General features: G+C 31.9%; 1 protein-coding gene across 2 annotated transcripts in view; it reads right to left on the reverse strand.

The window, feature by feature from the left end:
- Nucleotides 1-19,524, reverse strand: part of LOC135135698 (probable 3',5'-cyclic phosphodiesterase pde-5) — a 103,753-nt gene that overhangs the window by 2,254 nt on the left and 81,975 nt on the right. For both annotated transcript variants that reach the window (XM_064064838.1, XM_064064837.1), the window contains 4 exons: nucleotides 17,519-17,745; nucleotides 12,271-12,614; nucleotides 2,025-2,566; nucleotides 584-742 (listed from right to left, as the gene is read on the reverse strand). In XM_064064838.1, the coding sequence (XP_063920908.1) occupies nucleotides 584-742; nucleotides 2,025-2,566; nucleotides 12,271-12,614; nucleotides 17,519-17,745 (1,272 nt within the window). The remainder of the gene's footprint in view (nucleotides 1-583; nucleotides 743-2,024; nucleotides 2,567-12,270; nucleotides 12,615-17,518; nucleotides 17,746-19,524) is intronic.

A 19,524-nucleotide genomic window follows, 5' to 3' on the forward strand; every position in this document is an offset into this window, starting at 1 on the left:
TATAATATGGATGATAATAATTGAGTACTATGGTACGGTACCTTATGGTACTTATTATTAAAGTACCGAAATTTTACTGATATATTCTATGAGCAAATACGACATGTTCTGTTTTGCTTAGTTAAAAACTCATGTGTACTATTAGTTTCTGTAATGTCATGCATAATTTTTAATAAACTGTTAATTGTTAATTGAAATTTTCGAAGAATAGTGTCGACGAATTTTATTGTTCCTGTCTTGCAGAAGATTTAGTCTCTCGTGAAAAAGTAGGGAGTTAAAAAATTGAGTTCAAATCTCAAATTTACGGTTCTAATGTTAAATGACATGAAGAATTTTTACATGTCTGGCATTTAAGAAGTTAAAGATCTCGAGGTTATTTTCGAAACTTTAAGAGGCTTTATTTAAAAAACAAAATCTGGATGTTCATTTTGTTTACTACACAAAAAATTAAAATAAAAAATGAACAGAATCTTATGTTAAAACAAATTTTTGTGAAACGATTCATTTTGTGTACTACACAAAAAATTAAAATAAAAAATTAACAGAATTTTATGTTAAAACAAATTTTTGTGAAACGTTTTACCTGTTGTAAAATAGTCACAGTCTGATTGAAGTGGTGATGTTCCATGGTAGACGTGGAGTAAATCGCTGCGAGCGGAGATTCAGTTTCCAGCATGAACTTGTTGTTTTTTCCACGGTGGTCGAGGTCGTGACATAGTGCCCCTATGTATAGCGCCAGGCACTGGAATTGTAAGGTAGATTAAACGTAGATCAACTCAACAGGAAGTCATTAAAACAGATACAATAAGAAAATTGGAAAACAATGCCGGTTTACTATCGTGATCCATTAGGAAAGTTACTGGATTATTAAAGTACTTCATGGTTAAATGGATAAGTGCATTAAGATTCTTCAAGTTATTGATTAACTGGCGGCCTAAAAAAGCACACAGTAGATGTAAAACGAATCTATACTTCCACAGTTTCAAAGCAGCTCCGACTAATTACCTCGACGTAACATTCAATTTGTTCTAATGAAAATCCTTCCATGTTTTATTCAGCATTTACTTTATAAAGTTCTACCCCTTATAAAATTGCAAATTGGCCAGCAAAATAACTATTTCCTACACAGTAATTCTAAGGTTGATTAAGTTAGGTATGTGTAATTACCTATCTGTTGTGTTTCTAGTGATTAGGTACTTTTCCCAACGTATTAAATTTTAGCTGTATTTGTATACAAAATTCATATGTAAATTTGGTTTTATCAATATAATTGAAGAGCTGCAAAAGTATGCTTTGACAGGCGTATAAAAGCATTTTATAAAGGATTTTACGTCGAGAGCGGTTAATTCCTGATTCACTCCAAACTCGGTGAAAGCACGAAATATTTATTATTTATAGCCGTTCAAACCGTCAAAATATGTTGAGTTTGGATGCAAATTCCTGTTCATGGGGTGTTTCACCACATTTTTCAGAAAAAAATTTAAACAAGGAGCATACTCCATCGACGGATAATACAGAATTAGGATTAATAAGAGCATAGCTTTGTTTTGCGAGCATGCGATCGATAAATAAAACCAAAAATGTTTCATTTTTTTAAATTGATATTTAACAATATTTCGCCTGTGATCTTGCGATCAACTGTGTGAATAGTCTGAACATTTATGTTTTTTTTATTTCGCATATAACTGTATATCTAAATATTAATAGAATAAGTTAGTGTAACGAAGCGAACAAAAGATCGTTCGGGTAATAGAACAAAATTGCCACCCAAACACTTAATCAAAAATACTTGAACTAAAATGGCCGCTGATGTTTGCCTTTTTGTTAATCAACCTTATATTGTTGAACTAAATTGAATAATTAAGTAAAGAAAGATCGGAAAGCATTCAGACGGATCCTTGCCTCAATCAAAGCTAAAAATTCGCCTCAGAAGAATAAGATATTTACGTGGGGCTTTAATACGCGCCACAGTGAAGGTTTACATTAAATTAGCTTTTACAGAACTGTTAAAAAGAAATACTTACTTCGTTAGTCCGGAAAGCTCCCGCCGAATGCTTTATGAGGCTATACATCGAGTTGGCTACGGAAAACCCATGAGTCCAATTATGATACGGCACTCTTCTGTAATTTTTCTTAACGGTTAAAGAAAACCTCATTAGGCAGTTTTTGTCGAATCTACCGAGTCCAAAAAGATCAACAAACATGTACATTGCATATATGGCTTTATGGAAATCTTCGACTGCGAAAGGGTTAAAGTAATAATCGTCTACTCCGATTAATTTATTGGGTACTCCTTTTTTCAGTGCAACTTGATATTCCTCTTCTGTACAACTGTTGTGGTAACTTAATACTTCTAGAGCCACTTTATATTTCTGTTCAGATTTTCGTATTTTATCATAAAGCTTAGCGTGATGTAAGGCTAGCCCACAATACACTGCAAACATTTCGAAAGCTTCTACGTCTTCTCTGGTAAATAATCCGGAATGTTTATTGACCATTTGGACTACTCCGATGATGGATCCTCGTATAAAGATAGGCATGCATAATATTGTGTTCGTCCGGTAACCTGTATAAATAAATGTTTCGTTATTAAATTTATGAAACAATTAAATTATTTGTTTATCGAAAATTCTGCAGCCAAAATCCCGTAGAAAATGAAGAAATTAACCTGTAAACATATTTGGAAGTTACACGTCCACCTTTGTGTTTCAGTTTTTTTTAACACTTAGCTACAACTGTTTGCAAATTATATTAATAAATTGTGTATTTTTCAACTGATTGACTTGTTTCTCCGCTTTTCGAACCCACGCTTTGCTATTAAGCATAATCCCAGTCAATATAACGGACGAAGGAGCGCCAAAGAATGGTTCCCTGATTTATTCATCGACTCGTCGAGATTAAAATTGGATTAATATTCCACTGTCATTCCTCTATTACAACTTACAACAGAGTTTTCATTTTATGTGACACAAAGCCGTTGTTAATGAAGTTATCGGTTCCACAGTAATATTTTACAATTCTGTAATTAAGTTTGACTTCTATTTTTGTACAAAAAAAAAAAATTGTTTGCAATTTCTTCAGTTTCTACTCATTAAGAAAATAATTGTAAAATTAAATAATATATAAACGAAATCTATTTTATAAATAAAAAATTCTGGAGTTAAAAGTGTATTTTTTATTTTCCAAAATTGATTGTGACGTTACAGTTAGTAATATTGATGCAAGGGGGAGACACAATATTAACATTACTATTCAATTTTAAATTTGAAACATTCCGGCTTCGGAATTCGGTCTTGATTCTTCCGATCGCGTTTTACCAGAAAAACAATCCGGTTCTAATTGATGTAGAATTTTTGTGGCGGCATTTATTTTATTTGTTAATGACCTTTCAACACCGGCTTTCAGGATTTGGTAAATTCAACTAAGTGGTTATTTGTTTGGAAAACGATCTATATTTACTAATTTTAATTATTTGTATAGTGCATTTAAAAAAAAAGATTCTTCTCTAGAACAATGGGAACTGAAGTTTGGAGAGTTTGACTACAACATTGTTTACAAGAAAGGTAAACAAAACACTAACGCTGACGCATTATCACGAGTAGAAATTAACACTATGACAACAACCGTTTTTATTGCAGGTAGCGCAAGTGTAATACCAAGTATAGGCATATATTTAAAATGATTAGTAAATTCGTCTATAGTAATTGTATCCGACGACAATTTTTTAAAGCAATTAATTCCAACAAAAATCTCACCACGCCCATTCCGAATTTGAAACCTCTGTACTTGAAGTATTCAACAACAATCAAATTATTTCCCATTTTACATGAATCCTGTCGTAAAACGTTTCAAATATTTGAGAAACTATGTTGAAGTCCGTATGACAAATATAAAAACATAAACAGGTTATTATATAATTTAGACTATTTTGCGAAAATTTAGATACCTAGAATAAAAACTTAACGCGACGTCATCAAATTGTTGATGGGATAACTAGATAAATTTTGGTATACACGATATTCCTAATATACATACAAAATTTGACAACACAATTGGTTCAGTAAGTTCGGAGACATTTGTCTAGTAAAAATCGACACAGACGACAAGCAGACGCTAGATGGACAGACGGAAACGGAGATGTATTTTTTCATATACTAGGGGTCATGAAACGTCGAAAAAACATGGAAGAATCCATTCGCCGAATGAACCCCGTTACAATATTTCCTTAGCTTATCCTCGGGAAGCAACAATTGTTGGAGTGCCAATTAACTGATGACTAAATAATGTAACCATATTCAAATTTAGAATGAACGTATGTAAAATGTAGAATTTTCAAAATTTGGGACTTTGTAAGTATTTTGCAGTTAAATTCAAATTTTTACTTGCTATACAATTTCACATCAGAAAATTCAAATAATTTCTCTGTCGAAAAATTGCGTTGTACCTTAACTAAAGAAATTCTGTGTTTTAATCCAGAAAAGCTTAACGAACCTATCAATAGTCTAATGAATTATGCAACACTGAATTATAATAATGCGATTAACTCGGTTGATGGCCTGTTGAAATCATTAGTGTCCATGTAAATTCAGATAACCCCTTTGATTTGCCACATAACAAGATAATTTCTAATTACATATAAAAATCATAGAGGATGAATTAATTTACGACCTTAATGCAGAAATCATAATCCAATCATGATGCTTACATAATTCCTGGCGTCGTGACGCTTTCAGTAGCTATAACACTGACATTAATAATGACAGCGTCGAAAGTACACCCGTGAAATTCCAAATCCAACCTTCTCACCTAGTACAAGTTACAACACTTACGCATAACACGGACGTATATGTTATGTAGACATTAAACTCCCACTTAATTACACTTTTAGATAATTCTTTGAGATAATTAATTAACCTCAAAACATTCTAGCTAACATTAATCAATTTACAAATTTACCGCTATTAAAATGTAAATAAAATAAACAATTTTATTATTATTTTTTTAAATAAACTAATACATCTAATCGATGAAACACCATACTGTTCGGAACTTGCACACTGACGACGCCCGAAATTATTAAAAAGAACTTCATTCAAAAGAATTATGGAGATGATAAATTCCTACGCCTTAAAAATACTGCTTTGTATTACTACTGAATCTTTTTAATTAATAATCTCAAATATTATAGTTATCACCTTTATCCACTCCCTTAAACTAAATCAATTCCTTGATCTCATAAACTAGTTCCACTCTCTGGTTCATCAATGCGAAGAAGAATTGATGTCAAATAGAAACAAAGGTTATAGCAAACAATCTATCTCTCTGTGTCTGTCTATACACCCGTTCTCTTGAAAGCAACCAGATTAAAACAAATCAGTTACCTTATTACGTTTTGACAATAAACCAAACACCAATAACAGTAAGGAGATTTGCGGTAACGAAACGTATTAAGTTTTGATTCGACCCAGCTTAATTCGTATCCACCAGAAAACGAACGGAATATTTAACTTCAGAACTGAAGACAAGACGTGGAGGAGCCAACGGTTTCTACTGCAGAATAGAAGTAAAACCAATAAACCCTACAGCGAAAATTTGCACTCTATCAGTATATTATTAAAACCTCCAACAACAATTTTGAGAGAAAAATTAATATGTAAAAAGACTAAACTATAGCGTTATACGTTACTCAAAAACACTTAAGAATACATTAGCAATGTATCCATATAAAGAAAAATGTATGTATTATTATGAAAAATAAAAGGTGAATAAGCGATTTTATCTCGGCATCTGAAACAAAGCCAGGTTTTTAGCTGAACAGTATGAAAATGGGATAATGTATGTAATTACTGTTGTAATTGAATACTTCTATTTTTAAAAGGTAAAAGCTTTTTCTCTTCGAATGATGTATTTACCCGATTAATAAGTGAATAAGTAGCTTCGTTATACAACAAAAGTAAGTACACTGAATATTTTAGTCGTTATATCCATTAGCGTATCAAAGAAGAAATAATGGCAAGGAGCAAAAACGCCCTTATTAGATAAATTGGAACTTTCTTTTTCTAATAACTGCAATCGACCCCCCTGTAGTCATCATGAAATTGTTTTTTGTACTACTGTTGATAACAGATTCAGAGCATCCGTCTGTATAAATACATCATTAAGTTTTTTTTGTTTCATAAAATGAAAACGACAATTTATGTGTCCAAATATTTTGTGCAGTTAATGCGAAACGTCTTTAACCCTCTATAACGTTTTTTTAATTCGACTTATCCTTATTAAAAAAAAAAAATCACTTCAAAGCTTTAAAGTATATCTGCCTAACGAAAAAAATAGGACAGTCAAATTTTAATTAAAAGTGTAAATCGTGGCCTCAGCGTCACTTTGTACCTATTGTTTGATAATTTTATTAAAATGTTATGTTCCATTTAAACTCATTTCTTGTATATGAATGAATTAAGGGAAAATTTTGCGTCACGTTTTTCAGGGTTGTTGTTTTTAAAATTTTTGGTATTTGGCTGATCAATATTTAATAAAAATCTGTGTCTTGTACTTGTGATATGTGGACTTTGCAACAGTTAAAACAGTGGGAAATTATTTTTTGTATGTCCGGCCCCATCACTGGTTTTCGATACGTCTCTAATAGCCAGAAACCAAAAATTACTGGACGAGTCCCATAAAAATTTAGGGTTTTTTTTTATACTACTATATTTTATTGGTTGCATCGTTTACAAAATTAAATGAAGTATGAAAATAGTATATTATTAGCCAAGGTTGCAAGGCCAAGCATTCTAGACCGAGCGCAAATTAGAACCCGAGACGCGCAGCGTCAAGGGCTCTGAAGCGCGAGGTCTAGAAGTGGCTTTGCAACCGTGGTTAATATACTATTTTTTTCACTAGTAGAAACCATAAGACAATAAATTGAAAAAATAAACGTTCAATTTTTTGCGCAACATGATTTTGTTTTGATTTCTAATCAAACTTAATCTAAATCTTCAACACAAAGAAAACCGTTTATACTTGTCGCTGAGTTAATCATTTTATCTTCTACCGTCTACCAACTACCATGCGTATATTCCAATAATGTTTGTAGCACACATTTGTTCATTTTTTAAGAAATAATCACATCAAACATTGCGTACATAACCTCAATTTTACTTTTTGAACCCGTGGTAGCAAAAGTTGAATTTGCTACCACTAAATGAGTCGACATTTGCATGCGTCCTGGCTGCCAGTGAAAAAACTTATTTTCTTGACCCTATGTTTCACATAAAATGTGTATGTTTAATAAAGAGTAAATTTTTCCTAAAATCAAGATTTCTTAATAATTAGGAAATAAAATATGTATGTTTGTTTTCGTAAGCTACTTTCATTACCCACAATAAAAGAAAGTACAACAAATAAATAATGGTAACTTCGAAATTTGTTAACAACGAAATCATATTTTATAATAATAATAATTATTATTAAATGTAATTTTTTCAAAAAAAGGTTCGGACGGGACAATTTTATTTCACTTGTGCACTATTTTTGCACCTTAATTTTAGCTTCACTGGGGGTGTAAAATTTACACCTAAAATTCTAAATGGAAACGGATGGCAGAAATCAGACCACTTGAAAGCTTAATAAATTTATTTTGTATTTTTTTTAAATCCATTTATCAGTATTCGAAAAAATGTATGAAGAACAATCCTTGTTGAGGTTTAATAAGTAGCTTTCATTCCCATGTAATAAATGTTCAAAGTGACTCCCTTTAGACTTGATAATATAGGAATAGAGGTTCCGTTCAAAACATTCTAGAACATTCTATAACATCGCTGAGGTAATTTGACGACATACGTTGACAATGTATTATCGTATATTTCCAAATGTCAATAATAAATCTGGTGAACTCGCTGGCCATTCGCTTTCCAATCTATTGTCCTGTCAATCTATACCCTAATATTATCGAACAGACAGCGTATGATGCGGAGAAACTCCGTCTCCTTGAAGTATCAACTCATACAATATTAACAGTCTTCTAAAAATTCCAAGTACATTTCTTATACAGATTATTGCGTATTGACTTTGTGAAATATTCTCGGATTAGAGTCCAAACAGTAGCATCAGTTCTATGACGAATGACTTACTACTTCGATAAGATTTACTCAATATAATTTTGAGATGATCTAGTCAAGTTTTGTAGATATTATAAACAGCTAAATTTTAATTAGCCATTTACCATGTTTACGATAACTTTAAATGTTTGCAAGAGTTCAGAGCAGTCGATTTTGTAGTTTCTAAGTATGTAAAATTGCAAAAAATGTTTGATTTGAAATTTGATTTTTTCAAAAAATCTAGACATCCAAGGCAAAAAGATGGGGATTGATTAACTTCAAATGCAGAAGCATGTAATTTTGTAAAATTTAAGCAAGATTTACTTTGCAAAATTTTGAGACTACCGCATAAAATTGTTGGAGATAGATGATCAGATAAACTTTGCAAATACACTCAAAGTTTCGCAGCAATTAATTCAGTAGTTTCGGAAATTGTCTGTTTAATAAAATCGCCAGCAAACGACAGACCACAGACAGACAGAAACGAGACACCAATCTTTTCATACTCTAGAAGTTGGGTAAAACAAAGAACATTATTATGAAAAAAAATTGGTCTAAAGAGTTTAGACAGTACTTCCCTCACTGTCGGAAACGTGACGACTGCAAGCCTATTATGTTTTTTTTCGCAGTAGATTTCAAAGCATTCGGTTTTGTAGTTCCTGAGTAAATCAATAAAATAAATTTACACATGCATTTTTTTTTGAGTCACCCGGTATATGCAAATTCAAAAAATATGACTGGGATGATAAATTACAAGTACAGACTCATCATATTTTGTACATTCTAGATAGGATTTATTCGGCAACCTTTTGAGTTGACGTCATCAGTTTTTTGGAGAAGATAACCAAATATATTTTGAGTAAAAATTTATTATGCTCTTTATAACCTTAAAACATCTGCAAGATTTCAAAACATTCGGTTCTGTAGTTCCTGATTCAATCAATAAAATACCTTTACGCATTTATTTTTTTTTGGGTCACCCTGTATATGCAAATCGAAAAAATATGAACGGAATGATAAATCACAAGAAGAGACTCATCATATTTTGTACATTTTAGATAGGATTTATTCAGCAAAATTTTGTGGTGACGTCATATATTTTTTAGGGGGGATGAGCACATACATTTTGATCAAAAACTTACCATGCTTATGATAACTTCAAAACATCTTCAAGATTTCAAAGCATTCGGTTTTGTAGTTCCTGATTAAATCAATAAAATAAATTCACGCGTTAATTAATTTTTTTGAGTCACCCTGTATATGCAAATCCAAAAAATATGAATGGAGTGATAAATCACAAGTACAGACTCATCATATTTTGTACAGTTTAGATGGGATTTATTCGACAAATTTTCGAGCTGACTTCATCAATTTTTTGGAGGGGATAAGCAAATATATTTTGACTCAACATTTATTATGCATTTTATAACCTTAAAACATCCGCAAGATTTCACAGCATTTGGTTTTGTAGTTGCTGATTAAATCAATAAAATACATTTACGCAGTAATTTTTTTTTTTTGGGTCACCCTGTATATGCAAATCGAAAAAATATGAACGGAATGATAAATCACAAGAAGAGACTCATCATATTTTGTACATTTTAGATAGGATTTATTCAGCAAAATTTTTTGGTGACGTCATATATTTTTTAGGGGGGATGAGCAAATATATTTTGATCAAAAACTTACCATGCTTATGATAACTTTAAAACATCTTCAAGATTTCAAAGCATTCGGTTTTGTAGTTCCTGATTAAATCAATAAAATACATTTACGCATTCATTATTTTTTTTGGGTCACCCTGTATATGCAAATCCAAAAAATATGAATGGAGTGATAAATCACAAGTACAGACTCATCATATTTTGTACATTTTAGATCGGATTTATTCGGCAAACTTTTGAGCTGACGTCATCAAGTTTTTGGAGGGGATAACCAAATATATTTTGACTAAACATTTATTATGCTTTTTATAACCTTAAAACATCTGCAAGATTTCCAAGCATTCGGGTTAGCAGATTCAAAATTAAATTGCAAAATGTTGTTTTATGATTTTGATTTTTTTTTCAAAAATCTGGACGTTTCGGGTCAAAACTCAATTCGGAGTCGTAAACTACATGTGTAGGATTATGTTATTTTATACAATTTAAAACCCATTTACTATGTACAATTTTGAAGAGACGTCATCGCATTAGTGGTGGGGATGATTAGACAAATTTTGGTTAGCGTTTTACCATCTACATGATATTCCTAATATAAGTACAAAATTTCACAACAGTCGGTCCAGTACTTTCGGAGATTATCTGTCTAATAAAAATCCGGGACGGCAGACAGACGGACAGACGGACGGAAATGGGAGACCTATTTCTTCGTCTTCCAGGGGTCATGAAAGATCGAGAAAACGTAAAAGTATAGAGTCGGCCGACGGACTCGATTACAATACTTCCTTTGCTTACGCTCGGGAAGTAAAGTAACAATCAGTTTTTTTGTTTTTGGTATTTATGGTGTTATTTGAGATAAGTTAATAAAACTGAAACAACTTTCAAATTATGTTCTGTGCATTTCCAGGAAAACTAATAAAGGGATTTCAGATATAAAGCATTATGGTAAAGCAATTTGCAAAGCTTTTAACTAGGGTGATTTTTGCAATCCCGTTTCATACGAAAGTTTGAGGATACATTTTACTCCCACACAAGAATGGAGTATTATATGTTTTCCTGAAAATTAAAATTGACCTGTTCGACCTTTTTTTGAAAATTGCAGTAAAATACTTACAAAACCATTTATTTTGCTCTGCTTGTATACATATAGTTTTATAATACATATTTTGACAAATTATACTTGAACTTTAGTAGCGAAAGAGCAGTAGCTAGTTTTTCTCGATCAAATGACTTAAACTACGTGCATAAGTTTTCTTGAACTTCGTTCGCTCCTGCAGCACAATACTGGAACCGATGACGCTTTAGAAGTTAGAAGTTCGTTATAATATCTCGACACATGTTTTTGTTTAGATACAATACTGTTTACTGTTTACTCAACGAGTACGAATACTAGAAAAACACAGATTCGTGTTGAAATTACATATTGTTACGAAATAAACCCATACGCCACCCCGGTGACTCATCATCGGTGACGGCGACCGGGCGGCGTTCGCATAAAGACAAGCCTGGAGCGGGTTACCGGAAGTCTAGATTGCGGCGTCCAGAAATACCTCGAAGCGGCGTTCACGATCCATCCAGAGGAATGTATGACTTTAAATAGAGGCCACCGTCGGGAACGATAATTATTCAGTCAACGAGTCGAGTGCAGCGAGTGTTGACTGAGCTGATTTTGTAAATTAATGTGTTATGAAAGTTTATTGAATAATGTGGTGTACAACATGGAAAGCGACAGTATAATAATAAAGCACAAGTAAAGCATTAGAGGAGTTGTTGGAGTATATGATATTATCAGCTTTGTGTTTTTTTTTATGTTCAACGTATTATAAGCTATGGTGTGCTGTTTTTGAGATAATCACTAGAATACAATGGTACAAATATATTTTTTTAAATCATCCCTTGCATGCATTTAAAAAGAGATTTTATTTTTTAATACTTTTTTGTTTACCTTTCGAGGTATCTACAGGAACAATTGAAATGAACTATTCATAACTGTGAAGTTATGATGATGTTTTTATGCAAGTTTCCCATCAAGCTGGTTGTGTAATCTGTTGGCGTTAATTAACTCATGCTGAAATACTGCTTGTACAGACATTAGTCATTTAAAAATCAAAAGCTAAATGTAATTTCAGAACCCCACTCTATAAAAACTAATGAATTTTATATGATTCCGTGTTGTATATGCCGAGTGAGATTTTTAATAGCCATTAATATCCTTACATACGTATTTTGGAATAATGGCATTACGTTTGAAAACGAACTGGACCATGTTGATTAAACTCTTTAGAGTAATTGTATTAACGCAGTTACTTTTTCACGTCCTTTCTGCTAGTAAACAGAGCAGACGTAAAACTTGAAACACGACACGTATCAAAGGCTTTTTACAAATACTCACATGTTTTGCTCTGTCCGTATTTGCCATGCGAACCACTTTAGTTAAATACAAAATATTACTACGTGTAGTCTTCCTTATATGTCAGTAAACATTACTATTTAATGAAACATGGGACCTAACTTACCTGTCAGTTGATCGACTGTGCGGTTAAACCTCGCATCGGCGTAAGCATCTTTGATGTTGAGAACTTCCCCGGTCATAGCTACCTGGCCTGCGATTCCTGTCCCAAGAGGAAAACGTATTTCCTTTGACGTGTCGACCTTTACGAACTCCTCGTTGTCACCGGGCCCATTCGAACACTCATCTGGATTTTTCTCGACTCCCACATCGAATATAGTCGCATACAATTCCTTACTTTTACTGTCTACCAAAAACAAGGAAGCTCTATCCGCATCGACTAGTCTTTGGGCAAAATTCATTATCTTTATTACGAGCGCATCCATGCTGACCATGTCTTGGAAAATTGATCTAAAGAATTCAGCAAATTTAATACGATTTTCTTTACTGTTGAGAATAGGTGACCAGTGTCGGACTAGACACAAAAGTGACGGAAGGAAATTTTCAATTACAAGTCTCAATTCAGGTGTGAGCCAAACTAGTAATAGTGCACACTGCATGAATTTTTAATAATCCGTAAGAATCATCAGTCAGAACGCTTTTTGATAAATGTTTCAAGTCTGTGGAGGCCAATAATAATAAATTGAAATTGTCGGGAATAATCCGTGTCAAGTTAGAAATCAATTTCAGTGTTAAAAATAGAAATATAAACAAGTAAACAGTAATCCAGATGAAATAGATCGATAATATATGGTTGTTTGTGAATTATATGAATTACATTAAAAAAATGGAATATTTGGTTTACACGAACAGAGTTATAGCACCATCGTTATTTTTAAATCACAGTCGTAGTGATTTTTGTAGGACACAAACAACAGTCAATTATCATCATATGAATTATACATTCAAATAAATAACATACGTGTGTTACATTTGTATAGTTTTACGTACTTTTCTTAGAAATTGCAGTTTTTTTATTTTTGTGTTACAAGGGTATTTGTGTGTTTTCGTTTGTATTTTGTAATATAATGTTGTAGATTTTTTGTTACAAACATAAAAGCAACATGACGCAGTGATCTTTATGTAGACGAAGGAACAATTCAGTAGAACAAATGTACCTGATCTATAAACTATTATAAATTTTGCACCTAATAAAAAATCTATAGGTTAAGACAGCGTTAAATAAATAAACGTTTCAGTGAAGCATTCTTAATATTGGCTAAGCTAACCATAAAATACATTTTAATTTGTTGGTACTTTTTCCATATGTCCCGAATTTTGTACCATTGTTTCAGTATTAAAAAAATCATTCAAAAATAAATAGCAATTAATTAGTTGCAGCGTTTATGTTCCACTTTAGAAGGCGTTTCACTCTTTGCAATAAATATTTTTTCCGTGTAAAATTCAAAATAATGATTTACGAGACTACATTAAAAACGATGTAAGAACTCCTAAAAATTAATACATTTCCGAGGAATATATACGAGTTCCTGGGGGGTATACTACCACAGAGCCGCTCTTGTTTTTATTCTCTTGGAATTACTTCCTGGAAATGAAACGAATTGAAAAAAAAAATTGAAAAATTCGAAGAACTGAAAGTCCTAGAAATGCATTTTTTGGATGAAGAACTAATACAACAAAAATTGAAAGTTAAGGGGAAGAAAATGAAATATATAGATATTTGCAGTTTATATCCAACAGTACAATGTTACGATGATTATCCAGTTAGACATCCTACTAAAATATTCAAACCTCCTACATATAATTCAAAATGGTATGGATTAACAAAATGTGCTATTTTACCACAAAAAAAAATATCATCCTGTATTAGCAGTAAAAAATAAATATAAATCTGGTGAAGACTATGTGGACTATGTGCTAAATTAAATAATCAGAAATTATGTGATCGCAAAGAATTATCAGAGGGGCATGGTGTACAAATGAAGTACAAAAAGCGATGGAAAAAGGTTATAAAATAATAACTATTGATGAATTTTGAAAAATGATAGAGTTATTTGGTGAAAGGATATGTAAAAACATTTATGAAAATAAAGTTAGAGACAAGTGAATGGATAAAAGATTTTGATTCAGAAGAAGAATATAGCTGTAAAAGAAAATCTAGGTACTGAATTGGGTAAAATAGAAAATATTTCTAGAAAGAGAGCTGTAGCAAAAATATGTTTAAATTCCTTATGGGGTAAATTTGGTCAGAAGCAAAATATGGGGACAGAAGAATATGTTGCAGATGTCAAGAGATTTCATGAAATTTGCTGCTTTTACAACTGCAATGCTAGACTAAGATTGTACAAAATGTAAGATATATTATATATTATATATATTATAATTCATTGTGATACAGATAGCATTGTACATATAGATAATGGCAACACTATTAAAACAGGATGTCTATTGGGAGATTGGACCAATGAATTAGGTAGGGACGTATGGATTGTTGACTGGGTATCAACAGGTCCAAAGAGTTATTGTTATGACACTAATATATACATTAAACTATGAAACGTCCATAGTATAAATAATATTTTAGAAAACAAAGAGAATAAAATCAGTACACAATATCATCGAATTACCAGATATACTAAAACTAAAGAACCTTTAAATAAAAGAATTTGGTTTCGTTTATGACAAGAGAGTCATTCTAGAAAATTTGGATACAGTACCGTTTGGATATTAATTATTTTCGTTGTTAATTAATAATGAATCAAATGGAAACATTATAATTCTTTCTTATTGTTATCAAGTATTGAATAATAATTGTATATATAAAGGGTTGAGTCAAGTATACAAAGTGGTTTACAGCGCCGGCACTTAACAATTTTGCAAGAGGAGGTGGGAACATACCATAACGACTGCGACTCTGTCGAAATTAATCTTTATGCCCATATACAAAAACCGGATCCATTAATAATATTTACAAATCTTCAAGAGAGAAATGATTTAGAGGTTGCTTTTCGGCACTTCATGGAGTATAGGTAAAAGACATCTACCAAAAATGGTTTCCCTACGCTTGAATCTCATCATGTTTTTTTGTACCTCGCTAATCCGCTAACTGAACTTTTTTCTTTGCAGCAATCCATAATCGCTCGAGAAGAAATTCATTGTTTATAGATTAAATAACATGTATTCTTTCATAAATAAATAGGAGTACATATTTAATTATAAGTATACTCTTTTTAAGAAAAAGCCCACCAACGTTGCAATTGCACATTTGATAAAAACAAGGTAGATTTCTTAAAATTTTGACTTTTTTAAAAAGGGTGACTTCGAAAAACAAGGCAAAGTCCTTAAAATTTTAACTTTTTTAAAAAGGTAAAAGCAAGATAAAGTCATTAAAAATGTGTTGTGTCCTTAAAGGGGCTTTACTAGTAAAAAACTTAAAAATGTTACTTTTGACCTTTTTTTTTCGTCTTTAAAAAACAGGATAAAATTCTTAAAAAAGTGTGCGCTGAAGGGGCCTTACTAGTAGTTACCATACACCAATTTGTAGATTGTATACAGTGTATCATTTGTTATGTAGTTATACTATAATACACACAATATAGTAACTTTTTCTATATTTTATTTTTGCAATTTTAGATCACCTACTTTTATATCGAATTGACTGTGGTACTTTTACACGTCAAATGCAATAATCATAGACATTTTCTTTCCTCATTATTTTACTTAAACTTTTGTAGAACAAGTTGTAGACAATTAAAAAGTTCTTTCTAGACTTGTATTAGTCTTTTTTCATTCAATTATTAAGCATCATTAAGTAGTGATATGAAATAATTTTTTAGAAGGTTATTATTCTCCATAATAGTCAGTTTGTAATGAACGTCGCTGGATATGTGTTAATTTGAAGGAAAAATTAACCCTTGTTTGTACCGTACAGTGAGTCACGTGAAGGTTAATCGCTTCGACGCGAGGATCAGGTGCATCATTGCGCTGGCTATTTCCCGTCTTATTACCAGCAAAATCCGCTCTCTGGGTGTTTTTAAACCCGAAGACTATCTGATCAACTGTAAAGCGTTTTTGATTATTTCATATACACTAGTGGAAAGAAAATTTTTTAAACATATTAATTGGATAATTAAAAACAAAGATCACGGAATAATGAAAATATATTTTTTTTCACTAGCAGCCTGGACGCATGCAAATGTCGACTCATTTAGTGGTAGCAAATTCAACTTTTGCTACCACCGGTTCAAAAAGAAAAATTGAGGTTATGTACGCAATGTTTGATGTGATTATTTCTTAAAAAATGAACAAATGTGTGCTACAAACATTACTTGAGTATACGCATGGTAGTTGGTAGATGGTACAAGATAAAATGATTAACTCAGCGACAAATATAAACGGTTTTCTTTGTGTTGAAGATTTAGATTAAGTTTGATTAGAAATCAAAACAAAATCATGTTGTGTCAAAAAATTGAACGTTTATTTTTCAGTTTATTGTCTTATGGTTTCTACTAGTGAAAAAAATAGTATATTAACCACGGTTGCAAAGCCACTTCTAGACCTCGCACTTAGAGCCCTCGACGCTGCGCGTCTCGGGTTCTAATTTGCGCTCGGTCTAGAATGCTTGGCTCTGCAACCTTGGCTAATAATATACTATTTCAGATATAGCACACATTATTTAGACATGTAAATACGACTTTTTATATGTATTTTAATTTTCAAAAATATAGCCATTTTCATGTAATAAAACGAATCAGTATAGAGGGTAAGTTAGCTAAAAGGTGACACCTCCAATAACTTCTTGTTTATAAACTTATTTAACGGAATTTAGTTTATAAATAAAGACGAATAAGTTCTACATATGAATCACTTCATTAACATTAATTAATTGTTCTGTTTCAATGTTTTCGAAAAATATCAATGAATTTATCACTGCATCTTTTCGATGAATATAAATTTATATACCATTGGTTATGGTAGGCAGTTCTAGAGAAGTTACTTTTGCGTTAGTTTATTGATCTATTTTTAAAAAAAGTGTACATTAAAAAAGTATTGATGGCGCTGTAACTTGTATACATGTATAAAATAAAACATTAAAATGCGATCACTGTGAAAAATCATTTAAACCAGACTTTTCGCAGAATAAATGGAGTACGATTAATTTCAAAATCACATGTTTTATGACGAATTCTGCGAAGTCGTAGAAGACCTCTAACTACCACTTAACGTAGGCCCCGTCGATTTCGAATTATTTTGGGTAAATTGCTTTCTTGTGAAGTGGAAAACTAATGGAGTAGGGCAATGAAAGATTCTCCTCGATATCTACTGCACCCATTCCGACACTGGACGCGACTTACTTTACAACAGCTAGAAGAAAATCGTTTAATTTTTTTTGTTTGTTCATATTGAGGTAGAGATGGGCATAATGAAGGGCAATTCCTCCCCAGACTAGATAACTGGATGCAATTTCCTCATCCTCTTCATAAAACGGACCCTCATGTTCCCGACGCCACAGTTCGAGGACCGCTGCTAATTGCCCGTCGGGCTGCATTAACGCTTGACATAATACATGAGCAATGTCTCCCTAAACACAAAAACATACGTTTCACGAAAAGCGAATATGGAATAATCTTCATAATTATTTTATCCCAAGACGAGACATTAAAGAAAGTAAAACTTTTAGTTGGGGAACAAATGGCATAATGTATTATATGTTACTCGTGGTGCAGTTGCACTCTTCTGCTTTCAGATAGAATAAGTATAACATTATTTTTGCATACAAATGTAGAAAACTATTGCCGTATACCCATGAACAGTCGCCGAATTACTGATGGAAAGCGGGTAAGTAAAAATTTTATTTAAAAGTATTGACCTTACCTGACCTGATCCAACCTTAAGGATACATTTCAAAGTTCATTTTATAATAATGATTCTGTTTTTATGCGTTGCAATGATAATTTGATAACATAAAGTCATACATTTTGTTTTACGATCAAAATGTAATTTTAAAATTAGTTACTTACAGAGGGCAGTTTACTAAATTCTGCCAAATTTGATAAGTGTTTGTAATTTGCAAATTTAGATAAAGCAATTCAGGGACGAAGATTGCAAGCCGCTTTGCAAATTTTTATAGCAACCAGTAAACACCGATAAGGGTAATTCTCTAAAGCCGGCGGATCATTGTAAATACGCGATAAGGACTTGCAGTTTGCTGTAACTCGTGATCTGCCACAAGTGAATTTCAATTCAATATATATTTTAAGCTGAAAGCGTTTGTTAAAAAAAAATTGTTGTTAGTAGCAGCACATCTGATATGTATTAATAATTTAATTGGAAGGGGTTTAAAGCAGAGTCCACCAAAAAGTGAACACTGACTTTCTGTTTCTAAAATGCTAATTGCAAGCCCCCACGAAACTACTCACATTTGTAATGGTGATTACAAATGATGTTCATGTTATAACTTATGATTTACAACGCTTGTCTGCTTTTGCTCATTGACCATTATAACCTAAAATGTGTTCATGAACAACTGATTCCTCTCGTTAAGAGACAACAATGGACACTGTTTTCACGCGATTGTCACACCTATGAGACCTCATAGCAGATCTTTCCGGGGCGAAATATAAACATATGCATACAATAATGGTACCCAGTTTGATACTTTTGTGCATAAGAGTATATGTTATTATCTTATGAACATGCTCTTGCACTGAAAATTAATTAACAAAAAAACAAGTATATTAAATGACACTGAAGCTAAAGAAACCTTAATCTATCTGTACAATGTAGAAGGCACACAACAGTAATCCTGCTAAAAGCAAGAAAAATGAGGTTGGTTGTGGTGCTGAATATAATCAATTAGGTATTTTCAGTTAAAAGATTACGGTCGGCAAATAATGCAAAACATTGTGGTCAGTAGTAAACCGTAAATTAAAGCGCAATTAACGTAAAAGCTCAACGCATTAACCTTAAATGTTTTAATAAGTAAATATTTGGTTAGCAGCGGTGAAAATCTAATCAACAACTTTTAAAAAAAGTTAAAATCATTTTAATATTTAAATGGATTTCCTGAAATAAAGTTTCATCATTTTCACTCGTGATTTCTAAATCCGATAACTAAATATGATATATAGGAAGCCATAAATCCTTTAAAAAAAGGAACCAAGATGATTTATTAGTTTAATTAAAGGTTGCCGAGATCAGATAACTGAACCTTTAGAAGAAATCATAAAGTCGTGCATTCTTTAAGTATATTTTCCCGCCCCGTTTAAATAGGCCGAAATTCACCGTTTAGTTACAAACCTATAGCGATATTACCGGTGTTCTTTAACCTCTTTTAATATATATACCTATTATATTTGAA

This window comes from Zophobas morio, unplaced genomic scaffold, assembly GCF_036711695.1.
Source record: "Zophobas morio isolate AGI-343-1 ecotype UQ-CSIRO unplaced genomic scaffold, CSIRO_AGI_Zmor_V1 ptg000024l, whole genome shotgun sequence".
Classification (NCBI taxonomy): Eukaryota; Metazoa; Arthropoda; class Insecta; order Coleoptera; family Tenebrionidae; genus Zophobas; species Zophobas morio.